The 23,121-nt window shown below is 28.3% G+C and overlaps 3 protein-coding genes across 3 annotated transcripts; all 3 read left to right on the forward strand.

Moving 5' to 3' along the window:
• The first annotated feature begins 406 nt into the window (after positions 1 to 406).
• On the forward strand, positions 407 to 1,678 carry LOC145848722 (surfeit locus protein 1-like). The gene is made up of 2 exons (XM_082954002.1): positions 407 to 564; positions 742 to 1,678. The coding sequence occupies exons 1-2, from the start codon at positions 417 to 419 to the stop codon at positions 1,431 to 1,433; spliced, it is 840 nt and encodes a 279-aa protein (XP_082810128.1). The 5' UTR covers positions 407 to 416; the 3' UTR covers positions 1,434 to 1,678.
• A 775-nt stretch (positions 1,679 to 2,453) lies between these two features.
• LOC145848720 (ceramide synthase 2-like) lies at positions 2,454 to 8,670 on the forward strand. Its single transcript, XM_082954000.1, has 6 exons — positions 2,454 to 2,653; positions 4,120 to 4,342; positions 4,591 to 4,818; positions 5,591 to 5,711; positions 6,100 to 6,230; positions 8,504 to 8,670. The coding sequence occupies exons 1-6, from the start codon at positions 2,477 to 2,479 to the stop codon at positions 8,668 to 8,670; spliced, it is 1,047 nt and encodes a 348-aa protein (XP_082810126.1). The 5' UTR covers positions 2,454 to 2,476.
• A 1,295-nt stretch (positions 8,671 to 9,965) lies between these two features.
• LOC145848721 (uncharacterized) lies at positions 9,966 to 13,316 on the forward strand. Its single transcript, XM_082954001.1, has 3 exons — positions 9,966 to 10,076; positions 12,121 to 12,350; positions 12,586 to 13,316. The coding sequence occupies exons 2-3, from the start codon at positions 12,124 to 12,126 to the stop codon at positions 12,968 to 12,970; spliced, it is 612 nt and encodes a 203-aa protein (XP_082810127.1). The 5' UTR covers positions 9,966 to 10,076; positions 12,121 to 12,123; the 3' UTR covers positions 12,971 to 13,316.
• The last annotated feature ends 9,805 nt before the right edge of the window (positions 13,317 to 23,121 follow it).

The following is a 23,121-nucleotide window of genomic DNA, read 5'->3' on the forward strand; positions in this document are numbered from 1 at the left end:
CTTAAAACTTTGACATAAATCAGGCTGGTTTTAAGTCAATCAGGCTGAATGTTTTGCTTCAAAGAGACTCTAATAATGTTTTGTGTATCACATATATTTTAAGATAACTAAGAGTTTTTTTTATATAATAAAGTCATTTTTAAAACAAACTACTCTTTTGCAATAGTTTTTATTAAAAATATTTTAATTTAGTGGAAAATCTTAAAACTTTTGTAAAATTTAAGATCATTTTTTTAAAAATATTTAAATTAAAGATACTTTCCACTATTTTGTTTGAATATTTTAAATCATACAATTGAGATGACTTATGTTTGTTGTGTAATATTATGAAATTGATTAAATTTCAAGTTGCTTAAAATATTAATATAGAAATAAAAGCTTGTTTAAAAAATACTTATAAAAGATCACAGGCACCTATGATTAACTTAAATAATAAATTTGCAATTTCGGCAAGAAGTTTCCAAACATCAGCTAGACTTCTGTCTGTCAGAACAGCAAGTTCAAACGGTTCAAGCATTGATTTTGGAAAGTGGTTCCTTTTACTTGTTCCAGCAACTACTGCAGGTTTGTGAAAATTATTAGTAGTAAAAGTATAGACTTTAAAGGTTAAAATTCTGCCAGTAGAATTATAGTTTAAGCAATCATTTAGTATACAGGTAGATAGTTTGTTAACAATTAAAAAAACATAAGAGTAACAAGTTACAGTATTTTTATGAAAATAATATGTGTTTAACTGTTTAGGTTTAGGCACTTGGCAATGGAAAAGAAAGCTTTGGAAAAAAAGCCTCATTCACGACTTAAGGACCAAGACAGTCAAAGAGCCCATACCCTTCCCTGAAGATCTTGCAAGTTTGGATGACATGGAATATGTTCCTTTCACCATGAGAGGAAAGTTTGACCACTCCAAAGAGATCTATGTTGGCCCTAGAAGTTTGAACGAAGAGAAAGAGACAATTGTCACAAAAACAAAACTGCCAGACAACACAGGCGGAATCATTTCTGTGAAGAACAAAAATGTTGGGTATCACGTGATCACCCCGTTTAAATTGGAAAACAGTGACGTAACAGTCCTCATTAACAGAGGCTTTGTTCCCAAAAACCTGAAAAACCCAAAGTACAGGCCCATGGGTCAGGTTGAAGACACAGTTGAACAAGTGGGCATTCTGAGAAAAACTGAAAAGAAGCCAATGTTTGGGCTGGACAACAAACCAGACACCAATCAGTGGTTCTACAAGGACTTAGAAGGAATGGCTATTTACGCTGGGTCGGAACCAATTCTTTTGGATGCAATGAAGTGCAGCACGATACCAAATGGACCTCTGGGCGGCCAGACGAGAGTTGATCTGCGGGACGAGCACGTGTCTTACATGATAACTTGGTACGGACTGTGCATATGCAGTTTTGCGCTCTGGTTCAAGAGGTACTATAGGTAGGATTGAAACAAAAAGAGTAAACACATTTTTAGTTTAATCAGGTATTTGTACAACTGAGATGTTTTTTAAAATAAAGAATAATTTATCTTTTACAGTTAAGTGGCACTTGTCAACTTGAACTTTTGTTGTATAACAATGATCTTAAATTTTGAGTTGTTTTACAAATTTTTGAACTTATATTTAACAGAAAATTGATTAAATCAATGAGAACTAATAATGTATTTGATTTGATATAAAGTAGCTTTTACCCAAAAAATGTTTTTATAAAAAAATGATATAATAAACTTTTTTATTTTTTTGAGTATTTGAACTTTTCTATAAACTAAGAAGATATTTTATTAAATTATTTTTTAAAGATATCTTGTTATCCAGTTTGCATATAAAATGTAAATCTAAAAAGAAAAATAACTAAAAGTCAATAGAAGTTTTTGCTAAATATGTTTTTTTTTGATAGTAACTTATTGTTGTATTTATTTTATTGAAATATTTTTTTAGATTTTAAATTTTTAGTAAATTTCATTTTTGTACCTACTGTGAAATTTAAATGAAAATGTAGGGCAAAAAACGTATAAAGTATTTTTATACATTATTACTAGCTTGAAAAATGGCTGGTCTAAGCTAGATTGTTTAAATTTAAATGTTAGCTATTCACTTTACTAAGTAGTTTTTAAAGATATTATTGGTTGTAGTTTTGATTTTAAACTGGTAAATAGATTGTGCACATGCATTGTTACAATTTATCTTCTTTTAATTTAGTTTATGTTTTTAATGTTAAACAATTTAAAAGTTTATACAACAGCCTGAGGTATGCTTTTAAGTGTTTTTAGAAGTTATATTTAGATTATGCAACATTGAAAAAAATTTTGTCAGAAATTTTAAAAGCATGATGTAATTATACTTTAGTAAAAGTATTAATTTTACAATTTTAAAAACATTTATAATTTTTTTTCAATACTTGAATTATTTTGTTGAGCTTTAAACTAAGCTTCATTCTTGTAATTCAAAACATTTTATAGCAAACCTATTTTACTCCCTTTTAAAATATGGCCACTCTAGTCGACTGGATTTGGAGTGAGAAGATCTGGTTACCAGAAGGTCTGAGTTACCCTGGCAACGGTTCCTACGAATACCCCTCACCCCGCCACCTCTTGCACCTCCCCCTGTGGGCGCTTGCACATATCCTGTTCAGACAGGTTTTAGGAATCATGGTCGCTCCAAAGGTTATTTTTAACAATGTTTACAGGATTCCTACTTTACCTAAAAAACCTGGAATTTTGATCAAAAATCCTGGAAAAACCTGGAATTTTTAATAATTTTAACATTTTCAGTTATAAAATTTTAATTTGATACAAAAAATCTATCATATATTTTTTTGGTCATCATCATTTTTTTTTTTAATTAAAAAACACATTTAAAGTAACTCTACAGTATCTTTTCAATATTTTCATACTAATTAAGGCCATAGAGGGGGGGGGGGTAGGCCATGTTTTTTACAAGTTGATCTTATTTTATAGAGTTTTTACTAAGCTTCAAGTTGCTTTTTACCAGTTTTAAAAATTCGAATTAGTTTTTGAGATATGACCGGCCAAAGTCGGGCCGCATAACAGGTTCCTTATGGGGAAGGAAAAACTAAAACGGCGAAAAAAGACTAATGCATTCAAAATCTATCTCCTCCTTTATTTTTTAAGCAATCTTCTTCAAACTTTCACAGTCTATTCTTTATACAATAACAAAAAAACGTTATTTGTGACTTTAAAAAATTTTAAGTAAAAAAATTTTTTTTGAAAAAAAAAATTTTTTTTTGATAAAAATTCACTTTTTTTTTTTAATTTTTGTCATAAAATTTTTATTTTTTAAAATTATTAAAATTCACAAATAACGTTTTTTTTCTCATAATGTAAGAAACATTTCCTGAAAATTTGAAGAAGGTTGCTAGAAAAATAAAGGAGAAGATAGATTTTAAAGCCCGTTTTTAAAAACTCAAGAAAAACGGCTTTAAAGTTACCCTTTATATACCCTTTATAAAGACAACCCTTTATATAATCGGTCATAAAAAAAAAGTTATTTAATATTTTTAAAATCTAAAAAAAGCATCTGAAAGATTATGAAACTTACTATAATATAAGTCTATATGTTATTTTTGGTCAAAAAATGGCTTCTACCCCCCCCTATGGCCTTAACACAGTTTCTTAAATAGAAATTAACTTGAAACTAAAAATAGACCCAAAAATGTGTACTTTTAAAAACCTGGAAGAAATTTGGAAAACCTGGAAAAAAATTTGAAAAAACGAGTGGCAACCCTGTGTTTATTATAATTGCCATTTTAAGTCCGTTTGGATACACAAAACAGTTTTAGCATGACGTTTTAAGTTATTAGTTAAAGCATGCAAACGCATATTTTTTATTCATTTTCTGGCAATTCTAATTTTTAGAATTATATAGTTAACATAGCAGTAAAGTAGCAATATAAGAATAATAAAAGTATTCTAAGAGATTAGTAAAATTGTAGGAAAAAATAAGTAAAATGGCCAAATTTTTTTTTTAAATTTCCAGAAGCATTACATAAATGCAGGTTTGTTAACTCTGCCTTAAAAATGTTAAAAGTTTGTTATTGTAAAAAAAGCATTGTTTAATTTCAAGCATAACTATAATATTTTATTTATTTATAACATTTAAAATATTTTAGATTGCTGCGAAGATTGGCATACCGCTCAAAAACAAAATGCCAGCCCACAATTTCGCGCTTGAAAAGTTTTACAGCTTTTGCACAACACCAAGTGTTGAACAGATGGAAAAATTGCGGGAAGATTCGGGTATGAGCAGTAGGAAAATAGCCAACTGGTTTGTGAGAAGAAGGCGGGCAGACCGACCCGCGGTGCTAGACAAATTTGCTGAGACTCTTTACAAAGGTTTATAAGAAATTGTGATTATTAATCATTATTTTTTTTGTTACGTAGTAGCTGCATTTCTAGATAGACTGTAAGTATTCCAAAACTGTTTAACTTAAAGAAAAAACTAGCTTTTATTTTGCACGCAAAGATAAAGGTTTATATAAAGTAAAGCTATGAAATAAAATTACAAAGTATCATTTTACCTTTCTAAACTCTTTACAAACTTCCACTTGTAACATCTCAACTTTGCTTTTCACCACCCGCAGGTGTCGCCATCGCCGTCAAGCTCGTCATGGGCGTCTGCATCCTCGCGGACGCCCCCTGGCTGTGGGACCACCGGGAATGCTGGACCGGCTACCCGAACCAGCTCCTGTCGCCTCACGTCCACACGTACTACATGTACGCGGGCGGCTACTACCTGTCCATCATAATGACGCTGCTGGTCGACGTGAAGCGGTCGGACTACTACGAGATGATCGTGCACCACTACGCCGGTTCGTTGTGACGTCACAGTTGATTGTTGAGACTTGTTAATTTTTTGAAAGACTTGCGCTTGGATTTGCTAAACCTTACTCGAGTTTAAGCTGAAATTCTGTTTTTTCTTTAAAAGTTTATTAAAAAAATTTAAATCTAGTGTTTTTTTAGCAAAACGTGTTGCCGTCTGGTTTGTTAGTTAAGTTATGATTTAACATGTCTTACTTTTTGTTGTTGTCTAAAAGTTTTTAGCTTGTTGATTTAAAAGTGATACAAGTTAGTTATTAAGGTACCTATGTACGTAGAATAATATTTCAAAACTGACCAGAAACATGAAAAATATTAAGCTTTATTTACACTTGTTAGTCAGTGGTAAAAAAAATCTCGTGGATTTCGTAATGTTGTAGCAGAACACAGACTTATTTGATGTATATTTTATATGTTTTTACAAATAATTGAATAAAGTATTTCATTATCTATTTGTACCATAGAAATATGTTTTTGCTCACCTAAATATTATTAATTCTTACTCAAAATATTATACTACATTTTTAATGTAATTTTAATGCCTATTTTAGATTTTAACGTTATTCACGAAAAAGTTCTTCAGGCTTGATTAATTGAAGATAAATTTATATTATAATGAATCACCTAAAATTTTAGTATATAGTAGTGTTAATATTAAACACCAAATAGATAAATAAAAAACTAAATGTTGTGAGTGGACAAAAAATTCAACTAGTCAATACAAAAGTAATTAAGGATAATTCTAACAATTGTTAAACTACACAGCACTTTTCTTGATTGTTTTCTCGTATGGGGTGAATTTCGTGAGGATTGGAACTCTCGTGATGATAATACACGACATTTCAACTCCAATCTTGTACATCGGTAAAATGTCTGTTTACGGCAAGTATGTTTGTTAAAGTTGTTTGCTACAATCAGTTTAGTTTAACCAATCAGATTGAAACTTACTGCATGAGGTTTGAAATGCATTTGAAAAAGAATCAGTTCTAATAATTATTCTATCAAGTAAAGTTATGGAATTTTTTTTATTATTTTAAAAAACTTTTAGGAAAACATACTTCCTTTTTATTATAAGGAAGTTTTGATGTATTTATAACTACTGTTTTTCTGTAAAAAATAAAGGTTACCTTAAAAAGTATCCAGACCTTGGTTTTTATAGATAAAAACATGGTTTCTATACCAGTACAGCATAGTCTAACATAAATTTTAATCATTAACTATGTATGATTTTCTTTTTAGTAACTATTTTTAAAATGTCTATGATTCTTCTACAGATCAAAGTACTCAGACTCGATATTTACCTTCTTCGCAGTCTCTTTCATAATAACGAGAATATTCATTTACCCTTACTCGGTCCTCTACAACTTGATTGTTCTGTTTCCGCGGGTTTATCCAACCTATCCAGGTATGCTTTATAATTATAAGTTGACTTTATAAATTTTGCTGTGATAAATTACGATCTATGAACGTAGAATCTATTAGCATCATATTGAAAAAAAAAATGTTGTTTCAAAGTGGAATACACTATAATGTTATAAATAAGACATATACTGTTTGAGTTGAGTTAAAAGTAAAGTTTGCATAAAAGTTTGTTAAATAAAATTTACAATGTCTTACCAGTACGTTTTAAGTAAAAACTCAATACAAATTTTTGTTTGTTATTCTGTTTGTTTTGTTATTAGTCTTTTTTTGTAAAAAGAACTGTATAAACTTTAACTTTATGTAATTTTTTGACTTTATAAACTTTGCTTAATGTTAAAAACAACAGGGCGGAATACAAAATTGTTGTTCCTTGAAAAACAAAATCTTTTGAACAATCTGCAATATACGACTTTTCTAATTTGCCATATAAAATTTAAAAAAATATCCAACAGTGTTATTTATTTTTTCAAGTTATGAAATTAAGAACTAAAATAAACTAGTACATAGGCTCTATCTTTGGTTAAATAGTCTTTAATTATTTCCAAAGCTAGCAGAGTGGTAAATCTTATCGAGAAAGTAATACATAAAACGTATAAAAAAGCCAAAAATATCATTAAACGTTCTTATATATTTTTTGAGCTTCTGTTTTAGTATTACCGCTATAACCTTACACTTGTTAACTTTTGAAATTGAAATCAAAAGTCTGTGTGCTATATTTATGATATTGCCAGTAAAATATTTTTATAAACATTTATTTTAAATTAATTATCTTAATTAAAATTAACTATTATTCTTTAAAAAAAAAAACTAAAAAAGTTGAACTTTTTTATTACTTTAAGTCATAAAATGTTACTTAATTTTGTAACAATAGGATTTTCGTTTACAATGCAAGGAAAATTTCCTAAAAATGTTGAGGTTAACTGCTTAAGATATGAAGAAAAGTTTTAGTAAATTTTTAGAATTCTGAGAAAAGTTGACAAGAAGTTTTTCCTTGTATATATCTTTTTACCGGAAACTTTTAACTAAACTGTGACAACAAATAGATAGTTAGTTAAATGTTTAATGGTCTGTAAAAACTATTTTGTAATACATAATTTCAGCTTTCAAGACAATATTATCAATAAAAAAAGTTTTTTTACTCCCTAATAGTCCTAATTAGGTTTTTTTTGTGTTGTGATCCATGAATTAAAATTTAGTAAACGCTCTGTACTAAGATTTTTCCTAAGTTTATAAAATAATAAAATAAGAAAAAAAATAGTGAAAAATTATTAGAATTGATTATGCTATTAGGCATTATATCTGGTAAAGTAAAGGAAAAAGTTATAAAAAATGTTTAATACCAATATTATAATACGAAAATAAACATTGGTTTTTATATAAAAGCTTAAAGTATAAATTAAAGGTCAGTTTTTATAGAAAAGAAAAATTATAACTAGTTTTTGAGATATAGACGTTTTTGTAAAAAGTTTCCAATACAAACGTATGGACAAAAATTTTTTCATACTCAATTTTCTTGGAAATTAAAAACAACAGTAAAAATATATCTTCTTCGTTTTTGAGCTTGAGACCTTAAGTTTTTAGGAAAAAATCTTTTTATAGTTTAGAAGACTTTGAAAGTTGAGATTTTTGATATATTATAAAATATAAGTGTTACATAAAAAAGCATAAAACATTGTTTTTTTTGATAAAATTTTAATTTTTTAATATAAAAATAATTTCTGCGTTTAATTTATTTGAATATAAGTAATGGACTTTCTGTGAATATTTGAAGAAGGCTGGTTAAAAAATGAAGGAACAAATATTTTGGTAAAATATTCTACTTTCGCGTTTTTAGTTTGCTTATATCTCAAAGGTAACTATGAATTTTGTTAAGCAGTTAAAAATGTTTGATAGCTAAGATTAAACTTTACAAAGTAAGATAAAGTTGTAAAAATTAATGTGGACCCCCATACCCTTAATGTAGCAACTAAATAATAGAAACTCTTTGAAAAATCAAGATGAATTTTATAAAACATTATTATTTTTTCAATTGCTTTGTATTTTTTATGTAAGTATAAAAGTGATGTAATATAAAAATTATGTAAGTGATGTTTTACTTTCAGTGTGACAAATATTACGTTAATTATTTTTAGATTGTATATATAAAATAATTTACCACAAATGTTTTCGTAAACGTCTAGAGGTATGAATTAAATAATATTTGTTATGAAAGCATTATGTTGCAGTTAAATACTGAACCTTCGAAAAAATCAACAGGATTCTACATGTTCGCCTTCTTCCTGCTTGTCCTGTGGAGCCTGCACATAAACTGGTCGCTGATCATAGTCAGAATGGCAATCGCCAAGCGCAAGAAGGGCACAGTTGAGAAGGACGCGAGGTCCGAGGATTCAGAAAAGAGCTTGACTTCGGATAAGGAAGATTAAAAGTTCGGGATGCTCTTGAATTGAAGACTTAAACGAGTGTTTTTGGTACGAAAAAAATAAACTGTTTTACTGTTTATTTACAACTGCTACCAACGAATGACTGTTTTTATATCATGTTTATTTTTGTATATTAATGATGTATGTTATTGGAAGCCTTATTTACAATCAAATAATTATTTTAATCATTTTGCCGTTACTTACAAGTGCAAATATGCATCTACTTCTTGTGCTTTGTTGTTTAAGTATATTGTTTTTTATCTCTTGTAACTTTTACTTCTGTTTTATTTCGATACAATCCTTGTTTTAGATATATTTAAAACCGAATGGTACAAAAAACAAATTTTTGATACATTTTAATTTTTTTATTTTGCTTCTTTCAATCCTTAAAATTCAATCCTGATTAAATTTTTTTTTTTTTGGCAGTACATGGTTGTTGCTTTTCAATTAAAAAATAGCTTAACCTTTTTTTTGCACATTTTATCATTTAGGATGTTATCATTTAGTTTAAAAACTTGTACAAAACAAAGCTCAATCTTTACTAATTAAATAATCAGCTACATGTGTTTATATTTTAACTTAAAAAAAAAGTGAACAAATAGCTTTTTGAACTTATAAAGCTACTAACGTATAACAATGAAATCTTCATCCTACAAATAAATAAATTTAATTTAAAATTTAATTATTTGGTTGCCCGTTGATTAGTTCTTTAGAAGCTGTTTGTTACAGTGAACACAATTATTTCTCCGTGTATATAAACGGTGTTTTGAAAAGCACTACTAAGTTTGGTTTGAGTAGAGTACATTTTTGAATGTAGTTGTTAAACTAATATGCTTAGTGTTAAATCTATAAAAAAAATTATTTTGAAGTTGTTTAATGTTTTTTGATATGACTTAAGTATGGCCAAAGTGTTTTAATTAGTTTATACACAGTTTGTTATATTTTTTGTATCCTATACAGTTTTACAATTTATTAAGAAAGTTTAATTTTTCTACAACGTTTTACATTTCTAGCGCAAATATAAATGGATTTGAAAAATTGTACTTGTACTAAAAACTATATAGAGTACAAATATACTTTTTTTTAAATTTAAAATTATTTATACTCTTATATGAATTTTTTTGTGTATGCTTTGTTATTCCTCATTTATTTTTAGACTCAATTACGTTTATTTACATCCCCTGTTATTTGTTGCTGTGTTTGTTTTATATATGTGTCAATTGGAATGTGTGCCTTACAAATTACTTAACTTCATACGTTTTTAGATTAACAAAGTTTACCTGCGTTACTTTTTACATGCAATTACTGCTGAATGATTCTGTATATTTTAAGCAATCTATTGTTTGCAGGTAATTTTAGATAAGTTTATTTTTCTGTGTCACCGACTCAAAGATTACTTCAAAAAAAAAGTGAGTTTTAAAGTTTTTGTGTTACGTTTTTTATAAATTTAAATATATATTTAAGGCTTTTTAATTTTTACTAGAAAGTTTATAGGTTATTTTCATTATTTAGACAACTTATTGATATATCTTTATATAGTTTTACTTACTTGGTAAAATATAGTCTTTCTTGAGAAATAAAGACTTAGTGATATATTAGTTTTTAAGGCATATGTTATTTGATATGTTAGTAAACCATAGTATACTTGTATATGTTATTACCTTATTGTTACATATTTTTTTTGAGTAGTAATTTGTTGGTAGACGTATAACTATTAATTAACATCAGTGCTTGAATGTAACTAGTTTTTTATGTTTTTTATATACTAAATAAAAAAAGGCTTTTTTGAACTTTTCATAGATGTTTTAAACAATAACTATTAATGTTGGGTATTGTTTCAATATTATTTTAAACACTCTAGGTTTGCGAATATAACTTTTAAATATAATTAAATTTTCTTTAAATTTATTTTTATTTAAATCATAATGGTGTTTAATAAATTCATTCATCATTTTGTAAAAAAAAAAAACTTACATGTAATTATATTTGTCATTATCTAGTTTCTAATGATAATAATTTATGTTATAGTTTTACATAGGAAAAATAGTTTATAATTTGTTATGTATATAGTATGAAAATCAAAACTAAAGTAATTTAATTAAAACCCATTTTAGGTACATTTTAACTTAAGTATTGTCACAAAAAGTTGCTGCCAAAAATGTTCTTGTTTTTTATAAGTTTAATTGTAAGAAAAAGTTAAAAAACTTTTTAAAAATATTAGCTATTATCAATTAGTATGAATTAACTCAAATTATTTTTTTAAGTTTCGAAACAGTATACTAACATTTTTCTGAAATTTATGCTGCCACTTTGTGTTGAGTGCAGAAGTTTTTTTCCTGTTGAAACTCATACTTTTTTATAATTTCTAGTTAAAAACTTTTAAAAGTTTTGTTTAAGCAAAGTAGTAAGACAAAAAGTATTGTTATCAAAGACAAATGCTGTTTACAACGTTTTAGTCAAATAAATCATTACTAATCCCGTTTCCTGTTTCATTCAACAAAAAATTTTTTTAAAATATATTTTCAATGCCAATTTCATTCATCACTGAATGTTGTTTTGATTTCAAGTAATGACAAAGTCTGACGATAAACAAACCACCTGTAACAAATCTCTGGTCAAGCAAAGTTCAGTAGACACTATTACGTTATTGTTTTTCAGGCAGAATGTTGCAGTCGGTAAATATTTGCATTGTATAACCCATAAACATGCGTGCTAATTTGCTTTTGTTTGTGTTCAAGTAAAACTACTTGTTTTTAGAACGACCAGATTGAATTCTTATAAATTTGGATAAAACGTTTGTTTAAGGACAAATTTTAGTTTTGCATTGTAAATAGGGGCGTGCACTTTCAGTACAAAGATTATAAAAATAAGAATTAAGATTATATAAAGTTTTTTGTACAACAAAATGATAAGTTTATTGTTTTTCTGCTTATTATTATTAACTTAAGTCCCAGCTAATAATTTTGTACAAAAACCTGGTTTTACTCATTTAGTTACGTCGTTTAATATTATGGTCCAGCTCTAATAAATATTAAAATTGTTTTCTTATTCAATTTTCAGATAGTTGTTGACAAGAATGTAACAGTTATAGTTGATTTAACATGGTAAAAAAATAATAAAGCAACATAAGTTGTAAATATTATATTAAATTTTTACTTAAAATTTAAGCCCCAAATTTTGATTAAGTTGATTAAATATACAAGCAAGATATCTTAAGCAAAATTTAAACGAACACCAGGATTTTGTACAAACTCACAAGTTTAGATTTAAGTTTATTATGATAAGCACGAAACAAAAACTAATCATACAATTGTACATATACAAACTGAAACGCAGAAAGTATTAAAGTCACCGTTTGAAAAGCCAAAGGTGTTTCAACACTGCGGGACATTTGAACGCACCGCCTTTTCTAAACTTACCAACTCACCGAGTCAACATTCAAAACGCGCGCAGAAAATGGACTACAACCCGACCAGGTTCGACCTTTCGACCGGTCCTGCCGACAACCGCGAGGACCGGGCCCTGTTCGCCAGGCGGTGCACCGACGTTTTCGGCCGGCTGGACGGGGTGGGCAACGGGCTGATGATGAACAAGACGCCGAGCGGACCCGCGCCGCGGAAGAGGAAGCAGCAAGAAGGAAAGAGGAGCGTCGGGGACATCATCTTGCGCAAAAACTGGACCAAGTTTGTTGTTTTTTTAATGGGTTTTTTATTGTTTTGTTTTTTTTTCAGCTTTGAGCTTAGATTGATAAAGCATTAAAAAAAAACTGTGTTCTGAGTCAGGGTAAAGAAAAAAATTGTTCAAAAAATATTGGACTACATTTGGTAAAGTTTGTTTGATAAAGTATTTAAATAAAAATGTTTCCTTTTTTTCTACAATAATAACTAAAAATAATACATAAAAATTTCAACCAATCAGATACGACCTTTCGGAGGTCGAAACAACGACATCAAGCGGCAACTCCCAGGCGGCCCTCGACTTCCTCTCCGAGCTCAAAAAGCGCAAGGAATCCCCTCACGCGAAACCTGGAGGGGAGGAAAAAATGGACTTTGAAGTTTCCGAATCCAAGAGTCACGTCTTCACCGCGCCCGAGTGCGTGGTCGGCCGGAAAAAGGCCAGGGACAATAAAGCTGGACGGGCCGATGCTCCAGACTGCAGCGCGGTCCAGCTGGACCACCTCGAAGGGGCTGCAGAGGGGGAGGTTGGTGGTTCGGGGGGTCGGGTTGCCAGTGGCAACAGGGGAGTGACGTTCAAGAGCAAGAAGGCGAGGAGGAGCGTGCGAGCGAGGAGCGACTGCGATTAGAAAGTGACCAGAAGGTGTGGAAATGCATGCTGGAAGTTGGCGAGTTGCCCGAACTTTTTGAGTGCTTGGAGATTCTAACATTTCGTTGAAAGTGTTTTGTACTATTTTTTACTTTTTTAAATAGTAAACATGAAAACTGTTGTTGAATTTTTTGTAAACTTTTGCTTTTTTCAATTATGCTTTCGTCGGTTATCGCTTGAGTTTTCGAAACCGTTTTGTATGTGAATGTTATTAAACTCAATTTATTTGCTTCAACAACGTGATTTTTTGGTAATATTTTGTAGAAATGTTTGTTTTGAAGCAGTGCTTTTTATTGTGATATTTATAGAAAATACTTTTTTACTATCCATTTTAAATATAACAGTTATTATTAAATGACTCGAAACATATAGTTTGAAACTTATTTTGCTTGAATCAAAAAATTTGTTGTTCAAAGTTTTTTAACAATAGTATTAATTTGATTTATACTAAAAAGATTGCAATATAAGCTATTAAAATTAATTTATTTTAGAATTAACTTTCCTTCAATAGTAAACAGTTTTTGAGTTCAAACTTATTGTGTTACAAAAGCTAAAAAAGAACACCAAATTTAATATTTTAAATACTTTTTTCAAATATTTGAAATTGAGTTTAACAGTGTTGTATATTCAAATTGAGATTTAAAACATAATATCAATTTGGTAAGCTACCGCTAAAAACGTGTAGCTGTCAAATTTGCACGAGGGGACAAAATTGTATTTTCTCAATTCATCTTTTTTTGTTCAGCGTGTAATCGAATTTTTGGAATAAGTTAAAATATTTTAAGTCCTGTAAAGTATTTTTAAGTCCTTTTAAGTTATGTATCTTTGAGTTGGTTATTATTCAGCACGATCTGTGGCAACCGTGCAGTCGTATCAACTTTCGTATCATAAAACGCTTAGAAACTGACAGTCTAACGTTGTTGTATCATTTTTAGTGCAGTTTTTGTCATTAAAAATCATAAATTTCCAGCTAGTTTTAGGTAAAAACTGGTCGAATTTAGACTTGTAATATCAAGACTCGTTTTTGTTTTAAAAAGTCGTCGGCGAATATAGATAAGAAGCAGTCGAATTTTGTGAAAGTCAATAAAAAAAAAATATATCTTAGTCACAATGTTATATGGCCTTGCATATGCACCAACCAATCAAATTTACATTTAGTTTAATGGGGCTGTACGAGTCGTATACCTTGTATTATGTACTTGTGTCAAAATTCTAGTTCGTTGAACTATGAATTAAGAACGACAACTTGAATTTTGAAAGTTGACAGTGAACTATTTATACCTCTAAGGAGTGTTTTTAAAAAACAAGAGTTTCTTTTACATTTAGTATTTCTGTATTTATTTTATATAATGAAGTTTCTAACAAGTTTCAATAGCCATTACAAACTCTGAAATTAATTCAATAGTAATAAAATTTTCTAAAAGTTTATCAAACTTAAAGTTGTAGTATTTAAATTGGATTTGTAAAAATGCTTTACAGAAAGAAAAGTTGCTAAAATAAAAATATAGTTTTTAAACAGAGAAACATCAACTACAACACTTTTAAAAAACACTTTCGTAACGTGAAACATTTTTAAGTTAATTTTATCTTCATAAAACTACTTAAAACTAGTGATGTACCGGACCCACAATTCCGGGTCCGGCCGGATCCGGACTTTTTTTTCAAATTAGAATCCGGCCGGATATTAGACAAAAATGGCAATATCCGGCCGGACCCGGATAGTGAGTCCGGTACATCACTAGTATAAACTAGCCTGAGTCAGAATGAGGTTTTTAAAAACTGAAAAAAAAAGAACTTTAATCTATTAATAAGTAGAACAGCTAGCCACAAGGTTTACAAGTTTAGGTGTTATTTACAATTAAAAATCTGAAATCAAGTTCTTGAACAAAATACACTAGAAAATTACAAAATATTGAAAACTGGATCAGCACAAACCCATTCAAAATCTAAAAGAAAACTAGCCTGAGTTTTTAAGTGATGTACCGGACTCACTATCCGGGTCCGGCCGAATATTGCCATTTTTGTCTGATATCCGGATCCGGCCGGATTCTAATTTGAAAAAAAGTCCGGATCCGGTTCCGGCCGGATACTAATTTAAAAAAAAAGTCCGGTTCCGGCCGGATTCTAATTTAAAAAAAAAGTCCGGATCCGGTTCCGGCCGGATCCTAACAGAGATCCGGCCGGACCCGGATCTAGTTAGTAAAAAAGAGCATACTGAAAAGTATTTTTTCAAAAACAATCCCTGTGTAAATTAATAAGAGTCATTTTCGTCAGTTAAAATTAAACACCTACCCCGATTGGCTCATTTTGTACACGTGACTAATTTACATTTGTTTACATTTAAACTATGAAATAAACATCTCAGAAATGCAACTCTTTACAAATGTTGTAAAACTGAAAACTTAGGAATGAATACTTGTATTATTTATTGTTTAAAGTTGAGCTCAGAGAATATTTAGAGTTAATACGGTTGAATGTACGAGCCAATGAGAATCATATGACGAAATGTTTCAAACTAAATACTGATGCAACAAAACATCAGAACATATGTAAGCAGTTAGTTAGTTTGGTGTGCAGCTTGAAGCAAAAAAATATCTTGAACTTTTTGTGAATGGTTATTGTAAGTAGTGTTTTGTTTTAAAAGTGAATATTTCAACTGGTGTTTAATTGTTTAAATATTTAAGCCAGGTTTATAGTTTAATAGTTAATAAAAATTTTACAGTTTCTTCTTTACTAAAAGTTTTATTCAATTTTTAGTTTATTATTTTAAGTCTTTTGATATAGATCTAAATAGCTTCCAGTTTTTAAAGTCTTACCAAAATAATTAATAATTTTGTATATCCTAGTATTTCTTGTTGTGTTTTATAAAAAAGATTCATCACTCAAAACTGTCGTGTCTGATTATAGAAAGTAGTCTCAGTTAGAATTTAGTATTTGTTAGATATTAATTAAATAAGGTAGGATTCAATTATGATGGGTAGTACTAATAAGTTAAGTGTACCACAATCAGTCCACAACTTTACTACCAAATTGTCGACCTTTGCTAGCTGTTCTACTGATTACTAGATAAAAGTAATTTTTTCAATTTTTTAAAACCTTATTTTGACTCAGGCTTGTTTGTACCCACTCTAGATAGTTTTAATGACGTAAACAGTGGCAACCCTGCTAGTTTGAAAGTTTTTGGGAATTTTAGAAAATCTTGGATTGCCTCAGGCTAGTTAAGTTTTTTATAAAAACTCAGGATAGTTTTCTTTTAAATTTTGAATGAGTTTGAGCTGATCCAGTTTTCAATATTTGGTAATATTCTAGTGTATTTTGTTCAAGAACTTGATTTCAAATTTTTAATTGTAAATAACACCTAAATTTGTAAACCTTGTGGCTAGCTGTTCTACTTGTTATTAGATTAAAGTTCTTTTTTTTTCAGTTTTTAAAAACCTCATTCTGACTCAGGCTAGTTTATACTAGTGATGTACTGGACTCACTATCCGGGTCCGGCCGGATATTGCCATTTTTGTCTGATATCCGGATCCGGCCGGATTCTATTTTGATAAAAAAATCCGGATCCGGTTCCGGCCGGATTCTAATTCGAAAAAAAAGTCCGGTTCCGGCCGGATTCTAATTTGAAAAAAAAGTCCGGATCCGGTTCCGGCCGGATTCTAACTTGAAAAAAAAGTCCGGGTCCGGTACATCACTAGTTATGATCACTGTTCTAAAATTGAATAAATGGGTTTTGTGTACAAACCATCACGTTTTTTTAAACTACGATAAGTGAAGTAAAACTATAAGTTATTCTTATTTACATAAACTACACAGACTATCGAACTGCTTGTTTTTATTTTACATTTAAAAACCGACTAAAAATATTTAAAGACAAAGTATTGATAGTTTCTAAACTAATGATTTATATAAAGATTATACATGTATATATAAGAGCAATCAGAGATAAATAAATTTATTCATTTACGAAATGTTAATATGAATTTATAGTCTACCAATACAAATTAAAAAAGAATCAATGAAAAACTATTTAAACAATAAGCCATTTAAATAATACTAAATGATTTTGTTGAAAACTATTTTGTTTGTTCAATCGCTACCCGCTTCTCTCGGCTTTATACGTGCTGTACGTCTTCAACTTCCAGCATATTATTTTGCAAAAGTTGCAGGAGTCAATTTTTTGGTTGTTTGCAACTGTAAAAAGCACACTGTTAAAAAAACTGCTTTCTTACTTGTTTGTGTATTATATCTAAAACTTTCGCCACAAGAAAGGTACGCTGTATAATTTTACTTTTTAAACTTTACATATAAACGTTTAGCACTAAGTTTAATACTCTTTTTTACTTTTATATGTGTTTAAACATTTAAAAATAAAACAATCATTTTTTTCAGTACTTATCAAGTTTGTTTTTTTATCATCAAACCATCCTCGGAAACAATAAAAAACAGTTGCAAGTAAGAATTTACACATAGTTTACAAGGACGCAATGAATCCATAAGAGGATCAAGACAGTTTAAGTCTCTTACTCTTTAAAACTCTATTGCGTGGATGGTCTTCATAAAAGTTTTCACCCACAACCTCTACGGAGCATTTCCCAGCAGCATTCGGATTTCAAATGATAAATTTCGAAACACGAAATCGTACGTGCGTTTAGTGCAAAGCACCCTTCAGCCATTTGAGTTAAAATCTACATTCAAACGTACAACTTACACAAAACTCGTAATGCATATACTGTGTTTATATACAATGTAAAAGTGCTTTTAGTGTAACTTACAGGTGTATTCAGTCAAGGCCAGTTTTTGGGGATCCCAAAGGCAATAGTACATACGCATTACTCCACAAATATCTTTAACTTGGCCCCTGCAGACCACATTACCTATTTTCTCCAACGGTAAGTCCTTAATACTCTTCGCTCTGAAGTAATTTTTTTTTAAAGATTTTAAGTTGCCTTAAAAGTTTTTTAGCTCATTTTCTGTTGCTTTGAAGCCTACATCTGGCCTTTAAATTTTATCATTGACAGATATACATTAAAGTCTTTATTTTTATAAACAGGCTAATCATTACACAATGTTACCAATTACTGGTAAAATACAAACGTTTTTATAACAGTTCTTTTTTATTAAATATACCTTTGTTTTTGTTAAAATGTCTTGAGTTTTGAAAACTGTATTTGTAATGTAAAAAAAGTATAAAAACAAAAAATTAAACAACAACAAACGCTATAGCTTCAACTTCGGTGTGAATTGCAACCAATAGAATTACTAGAAACGAAACAGATAATTTCCAGTTTTTAAACATCATGGCAATATATATGACACTGTGAACACTATTTAAAATAAAACTATTTTTAAAAACTTATTCATTAATCTCAGAAACTCTAGAATGCTAAAGTGTTTTTAAACTTTAAATGTTTTAAATTTCTTTTACTAAGCATTGTTTACACAGGAGTTGTTAATTTTTTTTTAGTAGTTTTTTAAATAGAGAATTGTTATAAGATTATTTTTACTAAAAACTTCTATAGACAAGAACAATTTTTTTTTAAACATTTGATCTTGTTCTTTTATTAATTCTAACAAATTTAACTTTCTTAAGCTTTTAACTTTATTAGTTATTCAAATGAGTTTAACCGTTTTGATATTATTTATGTAAATAAAATTCAAAAACCCAGCTGATAAATTTGAAACATGTAATGAAAATAAATTTAACTTCTCATATACTTCTGAACAACTGTATTTCAACACAAACACTTTTGCTATGGACACTGTATTAACCATATTTTCTATACTATATAATCTTTATTTTTTAACAAACAATGTGCTTTGCATATGTACAAATTTCTTTACAGAGATATCATTTAAACTTATTCAACGAATAACACCATAGTTTTATTAAACAAAAAAACAATTACAAAGCTTTTTTTTACATTAACTGTATTCTAATCATACTTACATTTGTGCTATGCACGTTTTAAATTGAAACAATAAATAAGTAACTTGTGTGCAAAATTCAGGCTATATTGAAAGTTGTCTACATCTTCTGCTGGTTTTGAAGGCATTTTACTTAAATTAATACTTTTGTTTCAAACACAAAGTCTACTTGTTTTCGTGATTAAGCTTGATAAACATGTCTGGCTGAAAAAGGGATCAAACGGAAATGCGGCAATTGGATACAGAAAAATAACTTTAGTGAACAGAAAATAAACCTCGGTTTTATACATTATTTGAGAGAACTAGAATTTTTAATTTTAAAACCGGTATTGTTTATTTTTATTATTATCTAAACCTTTAAATCACATGCACTAATATGTAATAAAAGCAATGTTAATTAACATCCTTTGAATTAATACAACAGTAAACAAATACTTTATTAGATATAATACATAACCAAATTACAAAATACAACTTAAAGCTAAAAAAGCTTATCTCTCAAAAATTAAACAAATTCTAATATACTACTTTTGTTTTTAATATATTAAATTTTTGATACTATTATTTTTAGTTTAACTCTTTTTAAGCTTCCTGAATATTTTTTCAATTTTAAGCATTTTTGCTCATGAGTACGACTCGACAACAGCTTTCTATTTACATTAATCTTTTAAAAACCGTAAATCAAAGTTGTTTTTCGATTTAGTACAGTTACTTTTATGTATTATAAAAACCTTGAGTTGTAAAATTTAAGACCAGGACTTAAATTCATTTTAGAAATACATAAGTAAGTTACTTAAAATTTTCCCAGCAATTCTAAAAGAATACTTTCGAAACTTGAGCTATTAGAAACAACGTAGATTATTACTAAAGATGTTTAAACTATTTTTAATAAATCTGAAACCAACTATCCCGTCGAGCTTACGTTAAAATTACCACAATGGTAGTAGTAACTGGGTTAAATATGTATGTTAAAGTTTACAATATTAGCGCTGAGTTTAAGAATTAAGAAGTTCTACTAAAGTAGAACATGTAAACCTTTTAATAAAAAAGTGAAGCAATTAATGATAATATGGAAATTATTATGGTTTTAGATAACTCTAATCATAAGGCGGTTTGAAAAAGTATTGATGTTATTAAACCTTTTTCTCGCAGAGAAAAAAAACAGTCAAAGTTGAAAAAAATCTAGCTTTTAAGAAAAAAATTAACAAAAATATTGAAATTCTGTAACTTGAACTTACAAGACAGCTTAAACAAACACTTAAATTTTAACAGTATGTATATTTTTAAAGGACCAGTTTTAACAATTAATTGTATAAATAAAAAAATATTGATGTTTAAAACGTTTATCATAAGAAAGCCTAAATAAATATCGATATAGTGCTTATTCACTTATCCGGACCACGTTGGGCAAGATTTTCTATAAACATGTCCGGATGACCAAAAATCCGGATAAGTACAACATTTTTTTTTTTCATTTAATAATATAACTGCTGCATATAATGCAATAGATAATAAAAGTGTTCTAATAAAAACAAATACATAGTAATTCTGAGTAATATATAACAAAATGATAAATAATAAAAGCAAAATTTTGGATAAATAAATTATTTTTTTTTAAGTAGAAAAGCACCAGACGATATACGTTTTTTAAGGGTCAAGCAAGTAAAATTTATCATTTGTTTTCCCAACTGCCCTAACTGTTAATTTTGAAAAAAAAAAAATTTTTGTTTAAGAGAAAATATAAGTTAAATGAATGAATTGATTAAATTGAAAATTTCTAAACTGAATACTTTACATGCTAACAGAGTTTTGAACAAAGATATAATGTAATCTTAAGTAGTATTATTACGCTATAAGAATGAACAAAGTTGTAGAATTTATAAAATCACTTTAAAATTTTCTTACAGCATAAGAGCTTAAATATTTGTATCATACAAAAATATTCTAGTTTAATATTGAAATTTTTCTGAATATTCTTCTGACTGAAACTGTCCGGATAAGTGAGCGTCCGGATAAGTGAATAAGCACTGTATTACAAAACGTCTTTTTATACGTTTATACTAAATTTAAAAATAAAAAGTAATAAAGTATTAAAAGTCTCACTAGCAGTTTGTATAAGTACAAGGTTGAAATTTATGTTTCCCAAAATGTCCGTGCAAACGGTAATACCAGTGTGCATAGAAAATGTTGATGAGCAATAAAAAATATTTTCAAGATATTTAAATAATTTATTGTACTTTAAAAAAAATTAGATTGTTTTACAGCATTTAGTATATTTATCACTCGTAAATAAAACAAAATCTAGTTAAAAAACAACAAAATAAATAGTTTGCTAAGCACAGACTGTTTCTTCTAAAATATACTGTCTAAGGTATTGAAGAAAATTATAACAGAATGTTATAACAGTAATTAAAATAAAATATATTTGCTTAGTTGTCATGCTTTTTTTTCGTTTACTTTTTGATCAGTAGCTTTTAAAATAAGCTTTGGTACACCACCAAAATGTAATTGAAAATTTTAAAGGTTTTTTAAAGTAACTGAATATCTAAAAAAATTTCTATAACAATACAATTTTTATCAAATGTATATGTTAACTTAATTATAATTAAAATTAGTAGTTTTAAAAATTGTTCTGATTATTAATAAACTTATTTTAATAATTCCTTTATTTTAATAAACAGCTTTGTATTTTTTATTACAAAGTCTTTTGTGTCATCTAAGTCGAAACTTTTATAATTCAAACGCCTTAAAATATAAACTTATTTGCAGACTAATTTAAAATAAAGTTCTGTAATAGCAACTTTCAGTTTACATGTTAATTAAGCTCAAACCAAATCAGACAAAAACCTTACTCAAAAAAAAGAAAGTAATCTAAGCCTATTTGATATTTTAAGAACCAAAGAAAATCCGTTTCACATATTTTACATAGTTTCCATTTCTGTAAATTAATGTTAAAATCAAAATAATTGTGAATGCATGTATTCTAAAAAGATATATTAGTTACAAGTATCAAAATATGAATATAAACTTTTTTTCATTAAAAATTTTTAGGTAATTCTACTTCGAATTTTGACGAAAGTGAAGAAAATGAAAATTCCAAGTCAGGTAAGTCATTGTTACATTTTGCAAACTACAAAACAAAATATTTTATAACGTTAAAACAAAAATTAAGGGTAACTTTCTAAAAGTTCTTAAAAAGATTTAAAACATAAAAGTTTATTTTAAAGCTACAGCTCCAGTCGTTTCACGTTGCACTAAATACAAATTTAGAAAAATACCAAGTCAAGGAGCCTTTAGTGAAGTAATTTTTAAATGAGTTAAAATAAACAATATAAAATTGTATTGGTTAGGTTTATTTCTTGTATTTAATTATACTGTATCTCGTTAAATTTTGTTCTGTTTATTTCTTATTTTATTTAGTAGTAACAAACACAACTAAAAGGTTTTAAATATTTAATGTTAATAATAATCTGTGAAAAAGTACATTTTAGTTTTATTTTCTGTGAATAAATGCATTATATCAAAAACACCTATTTTTTTCTAACAACGACAAGTTGAGATTTTTTACATTCTCATTAGTTGTTACTTAGTAAAAATTTTATGTGTCTTTGCATAACCAATTTAAATCCATTTAAATAAAGTTTAAAATTAAAAAGAAAAGTCAAAAACATCTTCACTGTTTTTTACAAAAACTCGCGATGTATGAAACATAAGATATTCAAAAATCAAGAAAAGTTTGTTAAAATAACTGGCATTAGTGCATCTTACGCCTTTTTTGTTTTTAAGCTGAAACATATGCATTACAAAAGTATTTGTATTTTGTAATAGTTAAACTTTGATGCTTGTTAACTAACAAAAGCTATTTCAAAACATTGCCAGAATTTTTTTTACAACTAAAACTCTTTATATTCCAGGCGCGCATAATGTGCTTAACACTAGGAGGCGATCTTCTTTCGAAAAATCTTGGCCCAAACGGTGCTCAATACCATGCGTTAGTTTGATAATATGTTGCTAAATGTTAAGTTTTTATGTTTCAAAAATCTAAAAGACATGTTACAATGAGAGTTATATGTTTATTATGGGTAGGTGTCAAACATGCCTGAAGGGACACTTTTGCGCGAAGACACTTTTGTACGCAACTTTGAATCGTTGCAAAAGTGTCTTGGTGCAAAAGTGTATCTTCGTGCAAAAATGTCTTCGTGCATA

Source organism: Thalia democratica, unplaced genomic scaffold (genome assembly GCF_965202585.1).
Source record: "Thalia democratica unplaced genomic scaffold, ktThaDemo2.hap1.1 HAP1_SCAFFOLD_1626, whole genome shotgun sequence".
NCBI lineage: Eukaryota > Metazoa > Chordata > Thaliacea > Salpida > Salpidae > Thalia > Thalia democratica.